This window comes from Aplidium turbinatum, chromosome 7 (assembly GCF_918807975.1).
Source record: "Aplidium turbinatum chromosome 7, kaAplTurb1.1, whole genome shotgun sequence".
In the NCBI taxonomy this organism is placed as follows: domain Eukaryota; kingdom Metazoa; phylum Chordata; class Ascidiacea; order Aplousobranchia; family Polyclinidae; genus Aplidium; species Aplidium turbinatum.
The window spans coordinates 12,072,126-12,087,431 of NC_137478.1; the positions used below are offsets into that span (position 1 = coordinate 12,072,126).

General features: G+C 35.1%; 1 protein-coding gene across 6 annotated transcripts in view; it reads left to right on the forward strand.

Annotated features, from left to right (window-relative positions):
• The window catches only part of LOC145774397 (GTPase-activating protein and VPS9 domain-containing protein 1-like), a 190,059-nt gene that overhangs the window by 86,492 nt on the left and 88,261 nt on the right, over positions 1 to 15,306 (forward strand). For 5 of the 6 annotated variants that reach the window (XM_082585640.1, XM_082585643.1, XM_082585644.1 and 2 more), the window contains 4 exons: positions 1,601 to 1,756; positions 2,372 to 2,504; positions 7,735 to 7,854; positions 13,805 to 13,867. In XM_082585640.1, the coding sequence (XP_082441766.1) occupies positions 1,601 to 1,756; positions 2,372 to 2,504; positions 7,735 to 7,854; positions 13,805 to 13,867 (472 nt within the window). The remainder of the gene's footprint in view (positions 1 to 1,600; positions 1,757 to 2,371; positions 2,505 to 7,734; positions 7,855 to 13,804; positions 13,868 to 15,306) is intronic. The other variant, XM_082585642.1, reaches the window with a different exon arrangement.

The following is a 15,306-nucleotide window of genomic DNA, read 5'->3' on the forward strand; positions in this document are numbered from 1 at the left end:
CAAACATTAGCCTGTTTATTTTGAAATTCGTGTTTTGAATTATTTCACTAAATATTGGTGGTTAGGGAAATCACTATACAACAATGTGCTTTCTGCGTTCTGACATTCTTGTATGGTTTGTATCAAATTAAGTTTAAATTAAATTGAGTTTAAATTAAGTTAAGTTTTACCGGCTGTAGAACAGTTCTTCAACAACCATCATTTTGTTGGGATGAAATTTCAAATCCAGATTTAAAATTTGCCTAACAGTGCTTTTGGAAAGCCTCAAAGCCGATGCGTGCTTGCGAGCTGAACGACTAGGAGATTGCAAAATTGACTCTTTTACAGCAAGGATGTTTGTTGGTGTTCGAACACTTCTAGGCCTTCCAGATGGCTTTCACTTTAGTGCTGAACCCGTAGCTCTGAAATTTTTGACCCAGAGCATTACAGATTTTCGATTGGGACCAGGATCATTACGGTTTAGTTTAAAATGAGTCTTAAAATTTCTTAGCGTTCAAGTCACAGATTCCCCATTTCTAATGAAATCTTCCACAATAAATGCACAGTGTTTGCCAGTCCAGGCCATTTTACACACAGATACAAAATTTTTAAAATTTGCACAAAACAGTATTTACATTATAAACATTAAAAAAAAATCTGATTTATCAAGAAAACCTACTATATGGTTTGTATGCAAGGTCACGTTTATGGCCATATGACATGGCATGAATTAGATGAACAAAACAGAGAGAGTTTGTTTAAAGTCTTCTTTTGTTCGAACAATGGCCTATCTTTCCCTAATTAAAATAAAGTTTCTTAAGACGTATCAAAAAACAAATTGTTGAAATTCTTCTGTAGTAATAAAAAATTGTTTCTGATTTGTATACAAATTTAAGCCAAGACATTCAACTTTATCTTCTGCAGGAATGTTGCTTTGATTTGACAATAATGGCTTAATGTGAATTGTAAAGTATAATTCTAAAACAAGTAGCATTTTTCGGACAAAAATATCCAAAAACGACCAAAATCAAAAGATTTGTTAAAAGTTTAATGAGGCCTGCTCCACGGAACCACTGCCATAATGTCATCGCACTGTTGAACCAAATTTTGTATTATTCTTTCTTTATTAAAAGTTTTCCTATTGAGGTTTTGATAATTAAAGTAAGTTGTATATTGTATAATTTAGTTTTTTAAATTCAATGCAAAAATTTAATGTTAACTCACTTTCAGCAAGATATGTAACTTGCTAAATTTCCACACACTTCTTTCTCCTTGCACAATGTGAATTACTATAGACAAAGTATCATTACATGATAAAGTGTTTAATTTTTTATGAGATAATAAAAGTTCAACTTTTATTGGACGCTTTTTTGTCTTTTGCAAAAATCTGGTTCTGATTCCCCTAGAGATATTGCCTTGTCACATTGAAGCTATGGTGTTAAATGAATTATACCATAGGAGAATATTTTTTTATATTTGCCCCTTGTTTTACTAACCTTAAATGGCAACATATCAAAAGTATATTTGATAAAGCACATTGTTCTCTGGACATGCTTATATTTAGAAAACAAAATTTTATGTGATAATAGGAAGTCGAAGCCAATATCATTTTGTTTTTAAGGAAAAAATGCGGAAGCTAATAGATGCTGTAATAAATTTGTGCAACTCAAGTGAAGGTCCTCCTTCTCATTCAACGGCTCTCGGATCCATCAATTCAACTGCGTTTTTTTCTTCATACCAACTATCACAGCTGATCAAATTTTTAAAGGATATACAAGTATGTTTTTGGTGCAATGCTACTATGCTAAATAAAAAAATGTACTACCTGTACTAGTGTACTTATTATTTTTGTTAATGTTGCTCTAACGACCGTAAAGTAACAACCAATAACCAAAAAGGTTAATTTGATGCCTAAAAAATTGACTTGTGTTTATTTTCTTGTCTTTTACTTTATATTGCACTTTAGCGAATTTTTAACGATATTATTGTAACATTTTTGTTGGTGACTTTATGTAGGTAAAGGGGGGTCCCATACTTAACTCAAGTGTCGGGTATGAGAAAATAAGGTTCTCATTGTACTAAGCCTTCGGCACTAAGGGGAGTAGGGTAGCCAGTTCTTTTCTCACGGCCACCTTTACTTCAGCAACTACGCCCACCCAATTTATTACACCCTGGGTAGAGGTGAGCAGTGTTTTCAACAACCAGCTGAAGACGGGAGTCGAACCAGGTTTGCATAATTGGAAAGCCAACACCTTATCCGTTGCGCCATCCGACTTTTATGTACATACTGCAAAATGCACTCATTGTAGTAGTTTCTATAACATAAACTGGGACTGAATGGATAGATTTGATGCAACAAACATTATCATAACGTTTGAAATTTTACTTTCAGAAGTCAGGAGTGCGAGGTGTGGATCAATCTTCTTTGTCAACTGTCTTGTCACATCTTCCCAGCCAACCTCCTCCATGTATGGAGCGTCTTGCCAGTGTGCTGGCAACACAGTCTTGTGGTTTAGATGAAGAAGGTATATTTATATACATATATAACAATGAAAAGTATTAATACTACAAAAAGTGCTCAATGCTAAGCAAATAAGCAAAGCAGAGCGAATTGAATCAAAATATAGATAGTAATAACTATATTTTGATTTATATATATAATATATAAATAAAACAATGAAAACTATTAATACTACAAAAAGTGCTCAATGCTAAGCAAAAAGGCAAAGCAGAGCAACTTAAATCAAATATAGTTATTACTATCTGAAGCCTTTACAAATTGTTTCACCTAACGGATCATCAGAAGGTCTTATTCAAATAGAAGACGATTTATTTCTATTTGAATAAGAATAATTTGAATATTTATTTCTATTTGAATAAGACCTTCTGATGATCCGTTAGGTGAAACAATTTGTAAAGGCTTCAGATAGTAATAACTATATTTGATTTATATATTTAACATAGTTGGCAAAAGTACCAATTAGGGGCCTCTTTAGAGACCACAAATTGGAAAATCGCCACATGGGGTTTATAGCTTCGTGGTCATACTCAGTGTTCCTACTACACTGATGAGGCCGTAACGCCGAAACGGTATGCTACTGTCTGCACATAATATATTATATATGTTACTTAAGAAGGGCTAACACGAGTGTGGCAGAAAACGTTTGTAATTTTTAGTTTATTTTTGTGTTATTATATTAAATGCCGTCTGGTTGTCAGGTTTTATGGTTGGCGAAACACATTGCTTGCTGTTCTATAATTAGTCAGGTAGTGCTGACGCCAGGAAGATCGCTCCTTCTCAACAGTAATATATACAGTTTATTGTTTTGTTTTAGTGTGGTTAGTGTTTTTGGTTTAATGTTTTGACTTATTGTTGCAGTGGAGTTGCAAAGAATGCCATTGGTATTATTTGTGCCTATTTACAACAAAGTGCATTGCGAATAAAAATAACGTCATTGCACCCCTCGTGGTTGTATCAGTGGCATTTAATTTAGGAGACTGAAGATGCTTTGAAAGCTGAATTCACTTTTTACTTATACAACTGAGGATGGTACACCGACGCTGTTTTTGGTAGTGCATCTACCGATGTCAACCCCTTTAAACAAGCTATCTACCTTGGTTTGATATTGAGGAACTGATAACTATTACCAAGAATATGTAGTTGATAAAATTGGTTGATTAATGCACTGTAAACTATATTAGTCATGATGTCTTTAAATCATACCAACTATATGGAGTCTTTTTGAAACCAGATTAACATCTGGTTTCAAGATCTTTCGCAACAGAAAGAGTGGACCTGATGTAGCTAAGTATTGTCATTCTAATCACTCCAACAAAAGGTTGAAGTTGGGTGCTGTATTTTACAAGCAATTCATGTGGCTTTCCCATTTTGAATGTTTGGGCACTAGCTTTTGCAAAATGTTAAGATTAGCAAGTAATATTTTAATTTAAACTTAGCTACGTACAACATGCAATAGAAGAGTGCTTTTCAACCTTTTTGAGAACCATTCGCATATTTTTTTTTGCAAAAATTTCATCCGCACAAATCAATCAAAAATTATTATACAAAAAGAAAATGAAGAGACTTAGTTAAGTCTTCCATGTGCATTCAACCAGGCCAGTTAACCCAAAGTCTCATATTCGACTAAAATTAAGCCCAAAAGAAAGATTATGTAATTTTGAGCAAATTAAAGTTTGTTTTAGCAAAATCGGACTAGAGGTCGTAGAGTTATAGCTTTTAAATGTGCTCATTCAACCATGACATGTTTTGATTTTGACACCAGTGACATTGAAACAGTCATAACTTTGCTTAGGTGGGAAGATAAGACTTGAAACCACGTTCTATAGACAGATTATTGATTGATCTTCATGTTAAGTTAAACCTTTATTTATTTTGGAGGTCAAAGGTCAAATATGGCAACAAAAATCATTAACTTATTGAAATCAGTCAAGTGTAATAGAAGTTTGAAGTCGAATAACTCAAATCTAGTTGAACAAATTTTTTTTAAGTAATATGAAAGCTCTGTTCATGTAGAATCTATATAAACTAGTGTCCTACCGTAAGTGATATTAACTGATATCATGTTCATAAGAGGGTAACAGCAGAAACAAAAAAAAATGTTGAAATAATCATGGTTTTGCATGTGTTCACACTGTTCACTGTTCAGTGTGCTACTATTTTTAAGCAACACAAGTAAGTGTTTGTAATGTGTTAATGTTAGAGTGTTTAAGTGTCACAGCTTGTTAAAATAGCACGATTTTCAGCAGTAGGTATAGTTGTAAAGTATTTTGACATTATGAATATGATTGAAGAAATCTAGTTTTGTAGCATTGGAATCCTCAAGAATAAAGAAACGCAGTGTCACAAACTTACAGAAGTTAGGTCCAAAGCACTAATATCATTTGCATCACTTACAGAAGAAAATAAAAAGAAACTTTTAGGCCTATACAGAACTGATTTAGTTAAAGAAAAAGATGAAGTTCTAACTGTCTGTGCAGTGTGCACACCAAAAAGCCCTGATAATTGACAGATATGAAGTCCTGCAAAAGAAATACAAGTTTATCTGAAATTGGGCAGTCTCCAATGAAGCTGCACAGTGTCCCTTCGAGGAGCCGATCTCGTTACGGAAAGCGTATACTTGTTTCAATTAACAACAAAATGACAAAAAGAGTAGCAATTGCCCTGAAAGTGCCCCTGCATGAAGTTACAAGAGAGAAGAAATCGAAAGATTATGAAAGCAAACGTAAGGCTAGAGACCTTGACATTTTAATTGAAAAGATAAAAGAAAAAATAAACAAAGAAGAAACAACAAGTTCAGAAAAGATACAGTTATATAACACTTGCTCCAGACTCATGGTCACGAAATACTGTTGTGGAATACTTCCATGTAACTCATCACATGGTCAGGACTGCTAGATCATTAGCAACAACACATGGAATTTGCAGCAAGCCACCAGCAAGAAAAGGGAAAACTTTGGGTACTGAAATAAAAAAGGTTACGATTGATTTTTATTAGTGCAGGCCCTTAGGGGCAAAAATGAGCATCTTTAGGCTAAGCGTGTTACACATTGTTTTTTTGCATTTTTTTGTAGTTGATGAATCTAACTTCAATTTTAGTGGGTGCCGCAGCTTTTTTCACCCCCAAATCGAGGATTCCCCCCAAATCAATTTTGAGTTCTTTTTATGGTATTTTTATGCAATTAGATATGTTATTTTTTTACATTTGGACTGACTGCCACTACAAAATACACGAGATAAAAATCACACAAAATTATGTTATTAATGACGTCATTGTGACGTCATATATTAATTTTTTGCTTGTTTTTTCTTATTGTAGTCGCTTGTTTGTTGTTGGTGTTACTTTTTTGGTTACAATAAGTTACCAATGCTAAAATAATTACCTCTTCAAATACGATATAACGTCAGTATTGCATCATGAATGACGTCATAATTTTGTTACATGATTTTTTTCCAGATGTTTTGCTGGATCTGCTGGTACTCATGCTGTGTGTGTAATGTGTATGTACAATCCACCAAAATGTCGTTTTAATGTTTTAATTTCTATGATGGTATATGATGCAAATAACAAAGACTGTATGTTAAACGATGTGCAAATTGTCCAGGAGATAGTGTTGTTGCAGACTACCTAGAAAGTAAATTTGATGACACAAGTGTAAATATTAACTTTACTCAGTGGATAACTACAGACAGAACAGAAATGATTCATCAAACCCTCCCTGTCAATGAATACCTTAACTTTCTCATGGCCAAACTCATAAAACTTCTTCCACACTCTGTGTAATGCAGATCAAATCATCATCTCAACCAACACTTCAAGACAACTTTCCACTTTCACTTTACTACGCTGAAGAGATCGGAAGATCGAAACACTGGCCTTTGTCCGTAGTTACTTTTCATAATGTCTTTTTAGACATTCTTTTTGGGTCAATAATGTCTTTTTAGACATTTCTTTTAAAGAAATAAAAAAGAGTCAAAAGGCATGTAAATTTCACTCTTTGTGGAGCTACATGTACTTGAGAGGTTAACTGTTATTTTTTTATTCACTTAGTAAAAGAATCGTTCCATTTCCGCTTTTTGCTCGCTTGCAGCCTTTTCGTTTTAACTTTGTCTGCTTGTGTCGACTATTCAATGGTCATTGTTTTTCAACATTTTGTTTTGTACTGTTGCATCTTTCTTATTAGAGGTAAAGGCATCATAGTTCATAAGATTCATTATTTTAACTTCTGCTTATCGTATTGTATTATTGATTAATCAAAATTGTAAATAGCCGTAGGCCTAGTACCAATTATGCTGGAGCCTAATATGAACAATATAATTTTATAGGCATGAAACTGCCGATTTGCAACGCCAGTGCCAAACCTATGGCCTGGTCTGAGTTGCTAGGCTAGATAATTTAGATCAGGGGTGGGCAAGCTTTTTAGATCGGGGCCACAAAATGTTTAAACTTAGACAAACGTGCCATTCGAGTGCCTTGGTTTCACAGTACTTTTGCGATTTCATAGTAACCACAAAACCTTATTTAGCATTCCACACTGAAACTGTAAGAATCACTTGTGAAAGTTTAACATTCACAAAGCCTCAAAAACATTACCAAAAGATCTATTCTATACAAATCTGTAAGTATTTGCAACCTTGCTAGCCTAGCCTGCAACTTGTTCTGCGTAATGCAGATCAACATCAATCGTGTGATTGAAAAGCCGCAAACAAATTTCAACAATTGTTTTATTGTGACGGAACAATGAACCAAATTAGCAATGCTTACTTGTGACAAAAGAATAGATTCAACAGAACAAAACTTCAATAAGATAGATATAGTTTGTGTGTGCGTTAAAATCAATAAGATAGATTCTGCAAGCAAAAAATTACAATGAATAAGTTTGTTTAAATTATTCCACGCCAGAAAAAGTAAAAATATGAAATATTTTCCTCCACGCTGCAATTTTTTTCATCCACACAAGTGCGTACCATTCCACAGGTTGAAAAGCACTGCAATATAACATGTAATAGTTCAGAATAAATAGTTAGATTTTTGTAGCCGAAGGTTCAGAATGAATATTTGAAAAGTTTTTAGGTTCCAATGTAGAGAAAAAGTGTTTGGCCAAACAAATGCAACGTTTATAGAAGAAAACATCCACAATTCCACATGCAGTACGGTATAACTTTGTTGTTTGGTTGTCTTCCACATACTTCTGTTTGTCATGTCTTTGTTTCATTTTACCTATGAATGTGATCAGGACAAGATAGAGGTGGCACAATTACACCTCTTGGAGGTTCGGCTGGCGATCTTGTGAGCTTATCAATTTCCCATGATTCTCCTACTTCGAAAAAGAAATTTCATTCAAAAACACCGAAAGGTACAAATTTATTTTCAAGCAAAAAACTTGTTAAAAGCTCATGATTTAGAATAAAGGTTGTTTTTGCAATAGCGTAAACATTGTTGTAAGGGCTGGGAGAATGAATTGCTTTTATGTAATAAAGTATTGGATGTTCAGAATGCAGTTGATCAAATGCTAATAATTGCATTTGATCTCAGTAGTATGGGCTGGAAGAACTAACTTTGCTATCCACTGTTTAGTGCCGTAAATTGAATAAAACAATATTGGCTGTGGGGTGAGAGCGTCTGTAAGGTTGTCGGTTCAGTGCCTACGAAGAGCATGCACTTGGGTTTTGGCAACACACCTATGTCATGCTTGAAGATGGACAGGAGGATCATCGAGATCTCAACCGATCACCACTCACCAGGCATTAGCTTAGATATGCTACAACATGTCTTACTTGCCCAACAAATGCAATTGTAGTAGATGTCAATACTAGTTGAGACCACTGGAATAAGCCATTCATTTATACCAGTTTGGTTTACGGCTTTATGTTTTTATCATTTTACTTAAACGCAAAAATTAATGGTCATTGAGGAGCTCATATAGAATAAGCTCGCACCAGCTGTTTTATAAAATATGAAAACCACCAGTTACCGACTTGAAACTTATCACGCACAATGCACACTCATTAATATTGCTATCACAGTAAGCCAAAATGACATTGTTAGTGTGGCATTATGTTTGGCGGGAGGAGATAAGGTCAGATACTTGTTGGACCTGGTGTCAGGCCTACTGTAAATTAAGTGAATATTATGAGTACAGCATTGGCATAGGTGGCATGCTCAGTATAGCTGTATTTGTATTTTCATAAGTTGTTGGTAAGGGATTCATTTCTCAACTTTCATATGATATAAACAGACATAACTCAACAACAGCACTATATTTAACACTATAAAAACAATAAGCGAACGTTTTCGGCTAGTCAAACAGCCCTTTTAACGTCAGTAAGAGAAATATTTTGAAAAGAAATACTAAAGAATCATAGTACCATAGCAAAAGTATGGTCAAATCTAAACATCTGAGAAACTGCTTAACTTCACACAAAATGATAACTGAAAAATTACGCAGCACAACGGGTCATGTATTTGACAAGTAAAATTAATTGTTCAGAGAAGAAGGACACAAGCAGATTACGAAGGATGGACAGAAGCATATCACGAGTAGGGGGGGGGACTTGGACCAAAAGTTTTGCTCTAACCCCCTGAAAATATGGAGAAACATGTAAAAACACCATCTTACTTTTAACGCTTAAAAATAACGTTTACCCCCTTGAACATAGGGGTTGAAAGTTTTGGATCTTTTTAAAATTTTTACTGTTTGTGGTTTTTAAACACTACTTTTTTGATTCAGTCACAATTGTTGTGATTGCTTCACTGAAGTCTTCCATTGTCACATCAGTCTTTGATACAATATTTTCAAGGTACCGTATAGTTTCAAGTTTGTTATGTATGTGTGAAGTGGAAGCTTCTTGTGTTCTTTTTTCAGCTTAAAAATATCGCTAGTTTTGGGAATGGATAACGATGTGTCCCTGGCGTAACGTATTTCCCTGTACAATCTGTCTGTCTTGGTTTATTCTGCTTGAATTGAATTTGCGTAATTGTCGAGTTCCATTGGTGAAGCAAACGGTCCACCTAAGGATTTGAGAGCTGCAAGATCTTTGTGGCGTCTTTGGTCTAGTGCAATATTAGCGGACATTTTGTTTTCTGATATCGTTTTCTGCAAGTTATCTTGAAGTTTTCTCCACTCCAGCTGAAATTCGGGAATAAGGATGGTTTTTTTGATATAACTTTTGAAAGATCCAGAAGGCATACTTTCAATTAGATCTTAGGATTTATTTTTTACTTGTGATGAAGAGGCTGCTGGTAGTTCTCTGGCCCCTCTGCGAGATAGTTCATACTTAATGAAGCCAACACTTCTCTCAGAGTCAATGTTGTGGATAGGCACTTTTTCCAGTTTTTCTTCATGCATGTGGGCTAAGGATATATTTGCCTTTGGGTTATGATCTCCGAATCCAAAAATGTTTCCTTTTTGTCTCTGGAATGCTTCAGCGATAGCTGGAAGAAGAACTTGTAACATGCTTTTAAGTTGTGCTTTGTATGTGGATGTCACTTGTGCAATGCTTGCACATATTTCTGGGCTGTAGCCTACTTTGTGGCATGAAAACGATCGGATGACACGAATTGGAATGCAAGGTTATCAAGATCGAATAGCTTTTCAGGATTTGTGTTGTTCAGATCTTCATAAAATTGATGGAATGCAGGTGTTAGTTTAGAGTATGTGGTAGTTTGGGACAGAGTGAGTGACAAAAAAGGTTCAACCAGATGTAAACCCAGAAGAGCTCCAATACAAAACATAACCTCTAAAAATTCGATGTCAAGGAAAGACCTAACAATGCATGCTAGCTGATTTGAAACATGACAAAATTTACGCAAAAAATCAGCTACGTCTTCCATATGATACAATACAATAGCGCAGGACAAAGTCAAACGATTAAATCTTTCATCTTTGAGGCTTACTGATAGATTTTTTCTTGGGGCAATGTGAAGGTCAAAGTCTCTGGCTTTATTCCATGGTTTGTGATCAAAATCATGATTAATTAGCCTTGTTATGCAATTAAGAGCTTGTTCAGTGACACTTCTTGCTGATGAGGTTGCATTAACAAGAAAGTTTGCATAAATTTTGTCTCTTCCAATTGCGTTTTCCAAACTTGCCCAGTGCTTACTTATTTCACAATTGAACATCAAGCTTGGATGAACATTGCAGAAGACATTATCTCATAGTTTTTTTTGTTTGAAACTTTTCGGCCACTGTGTGGTCCACTTGAAAATTACGTGAAGTTTGATCAGTCAACACAAAGTCAATCTTTTCAATCATATATATCTTTAGCCTCCACATCACTAGCCACAGAGAGGATCCGTAGTGTATTCATTTTCAAGTCTGCCAAATTATCTCTGCTTTCTGAAACAATGGACAAGGTAGGCAGTGCTCTATATTTTCCATTTATTATTATTCCCTGTACAATGAAAGAACCAGCTCCTTGTTTTTTTGATCCGTCATTAGCATATGTAATGGCTGCATTATTTTCAGAAAACATAATTTCTTGAACAATGGAATCAAGAGCCATTGTTTCGATGCTTTTGCCGGTTTTCCTTATAATATGTCTGTCCGGCAAAGTGTCCAAATCGAGTTGATCCGGGTCACTACCATGAAACTTCCAAGTTCTTCCAAACATCTTGTTTGCCGTTTCCACGATAGCTGCCTCTGCTTGGAGCTGAGACATATGATAAACACTTTTTAGTTTGTCCAAGGTTTCATAAAATTCACTGCAAACATTTTGCAAAGTAAGTCGAACATGCTGGTATTGCTTTGCCAAAGTGTCATCAACCACATGATTAATAGCTACTTTCCTCCTCTTTGGCTTAGGCTCTTCATCATCAGTTGGAGTGTCGTCTGAAGTGACCTCAACAGCACTAGATTGTTCAGAGTCTGAAAGCATCTCATTTAATTCAGTTAAACCTTCATTATATTCTTCCGTGATTCTTTTTTCGGATCACCTCAATCGTTCAAGAGCATGAAGATCTTGCTTTCGCCTTTCCATTGTTTTACACCACTGTATGTCAATGCAATCCTCACAATACATTTTTTGTTCTGAGCGTTGATCTTTCAGAAAGTCCCATTCCATACTGGTCATCGTTACTCCATGGAGAGCTTCAAGTTTTTTTCTTTGTACGTTATTTTCACAAAATATATCAAAAACACCACTGGACCTGTCTTGAAGTCATTCACTCGTTTCTGATGCCGATTGTTTTGACGAGATTTTCTTATTCTCAAAAGATACATAAATTCATCATAAATCTTAACAACACGATTTTTAATTGCAATAGTGGAAACTGTATACAAATTGCAGAACAACCAATGTTCTTGCAACATCATTGCTATCATACCAACAGCATCCAATTTACTTCTCTCATTTGCACTTGCTCTCTTGGGCTGTAACAAGTACAACATATTTTCAAGGACTGCATTTTCTACAGGAAGGGTTCCTGCTGGAAAGCCAGCTGCTTCAGTGTAAACAACATCACCTAATTTCTTTTTTGCTTTGGACCGAGTTTCAAAAGCAGACATAATTAGGTGTAAATAGACTGCTAACTGCCCAAAGGGTATAATAGTACACTTTCAGATTTCTGTATCTTCAATATGATATAGGTTTATAGTGCATCTGAAAAACAATAAAAGTCAATGCTTGCTCTGGGTCTGTTTTGGTCATGGTATACATGACTGCAATATTACAACACACCATCAAGGTGTTGGCCAAACAACAGTTGTTTCAAAGAGTAAATTAAAACTTATCCTCAAAATAAATCAAAAAATCTAAATAAGGTTAAGGGGCAGTGGGCCCTTGCTCCATCCCTCTCTACACCATAGTAAAACTCTGTAGATTTAAAACTGAACCAAAATAATCATTTCATTGCAACTATTGTACTGATAGTCACCAATGGTTAGGTTGGTTTCGCCACAAGCTATAGCCTAGTCTTCTACAAGATTGTAGGCTAAGAACTGTCAGGCATTAGCCTAATATGGTCTACTACAACTTTGAATTGTATCTAAATCAGTACTCTCTTCTCAATTGGAAAGGCTTTATACTCATTGATCAGGCAACATTCCAATATAAAGTAGCCTAGTTGCCTTGCACTATCACTCATACTAACGTGTACAAACAATCAAAAGGCACACGCTTTTATTACATAGTCTCCAAAGCAGAACACATGTTACCATTCACAAAAAAAAAATACAATTTTTTAACTTAAATTCAATAAACTGTGTCACTAAACAACTAAAATATCTTTCTACATAGTGGTAAATTATCAAAAACTGCTTAAAACTACAAAGGAACAAGTTTTGCGAGATAAAATGTGTTAAGACTTGATCGTATTGTTTTATATAGCAACACTGCAAGAAAATATCCAAAATCTCAAAGTGGTTATCTTCAAGGGGTATGTTCAAGGGGGTAAACGATCTTCCAGAGGCATAAATTTGGGCTTGTTGGAGTTTTTATATCTCGGTCCATATTTTTAGCCCATTAGAGAACCGTTTTTCACCAAAAAGCGTTCTAAGTCCCCCCCCCCCCCCCCCCTATCACGAGATATTTGCACAAACAAAGCAAAAATATGAGAAGCACAACATGTGACAATTCAATCAAAAATGGTTAAATAACCGGAGGCTCCGCCAGCAAATAATTGCCTGTTGAGCCCTGGGTTAAAACATGTAATGATCAATGGTTTGTGTAACTTGGTGTCAAACTCGGCCAAACACTTACGAACGATTTCGAAAAACTTCAATGAGAGTTTATTATTTGAACACGATTGGAAGTCTCTAAAATGATTTTCAATGCACTGTTTTTATCAAAATTAGCTAAATTCAGATGCTCTCCCACTCTTGTCGCAAAATGTCGCGTGGTCAATGTATGTTGAACTCGCATCATGCGAGCAAGTAAACTTGTACACAATGTTTGAACATAGGCGGAAAAAGGTTTTAGACTTCAACTGAAAATAGTAACCAGCTTTAAATATTTTATAGACAGGACAAATCTTAACGTTACATTTTACAGCAATAATTCTGGACAAATTTGTGGCAAAGCTTTTGGATCTATTACCAATAAATTCATTTGAAATGTAAATGAAATAAGTACCACCATATGATATATAATAAAATTAATGTGACAAATTTTGTGTTGTAATATTCCAAATTTAACTTTATTTTTGTTAAATCACGTTGTGGTGAAGCAACAGTGCTTTATGTTTTATGTCCTTGATTTTTTTCTTTCGAAATTTTTTTAGAACAATGAAATGCTTTTGCATGTTGTTGCATATTTTATAATGGGCCTGACTGTGATTTCATTTATACCGTTAAGCGTTTGTTTTATCAGCACGAAAAATGGCTCGAAGGTCAGAATCGATGGAAAATGTTATGGATGGAAGTGCATCCGGAGGTACAGAGTAATCATCATTAATGATTTTTATTTTTAACTGCTATGATATTGCGCTCAAAGTATACAAACTAGTTATTCTGTATTGCTTGGTTTTCGTTATGTAGATGTTACGTTTATTGCTATAAAAAACATCACCATCCTGTTTTTTACTTATCAATGATTTTGTGGACAAACTTTTTTTGACATTTCTCTTGTATTTATTTTAAGTGTTTGCTGCAGTTTTTATAACTTTCTTGGGGCCTACTTTAGAAAATCTTCTCGAGCTTATGACTCTTGCGCCAATGTTGTGATTTTCAATGGTAGGACCAGTCCATTTGTTCCCACCAGTACGAAATTGAATTGCTTTTCATAGTTTAGTGAATCTTTCTCTTGATGCAGACTAACTTAATACTAAGGCCATTTTATTTTAACCTAAAAAAATCTGTTTTACTTTATTTTGCTGAACGGAATTGCTAATTTGGAGACAAATAAGCCGAGAGCAAAAAGCAATCATGATTCTGTCTGGTCGTGAAAATTCAGAGCATCAGCTTTTGAGATTGGACTGCAGATATACTCTCCCAATCAGCTCAATCAGATATACCGAAACAGACCAACTTTATGCAATGTCGTGTTACAGCCAAACACAGCACAATAGTCAGGCATAGTAATTGCTATGATGCAATATTATTTCTGCAATAGTCAGACTATGATGCAATATTGACTTTATGTAGGCCTACCATATTTTCATCGCCTAAAAAGAAGACACGTTTCGTCAGCAAGTAGAATTTTACGCTTGAAGAATTTTTACATGTTTTTAGATCATTACAGTCAGGGCCGGATTTAGCTGATGTGGGACTCGGGGCACTTTTAGATCGGGGGGCCCGTGCAAAAATTTTTTCAAGCCTACGGCGCGAAAAACCACTTTTACGTCTGCAGTAGCATTAATCCAGCACTGCACAGCATTTTGCAGAAACTTCAAAGGCTGAAAGAAAAAAAAAATAACACAAAATCACATTTTTTCCATGTAGGCCGTAGGGGGCCCTTTAAATGTTGGGGGGCCCGGGGCACCTGCACCTTCTGCCTCCCCTTAAATCCGACCTTGATTGCAGTAACCTATAAGCCTACGCAGCAGAAGTTACCAAAAAAAAACAGGAAAACAGATTGACAGAACGTTTAACTTATTTTTTCTCATTTCGTCTGCTTCCTTGAGACTACAAATGATTTTATATTTTTAAAAGTCATCAAAAAGTGAAAAAAATACATAATTTTTAGACAGTTTCAATCAGACAGCAATGATCGCAAATATCTGAAAAATGTGACAAATCAGGCACGACCTCCAGGTCAAGCCTTAACTTTTTTCAACAAGGAATGGTCAGCCTTAATGATATTGTTAAATTATTTTGCAAGGAATATGATTAAAACTGTAGGCTACCGGTAGGCTGCACTGTGTGGAGGCCTTG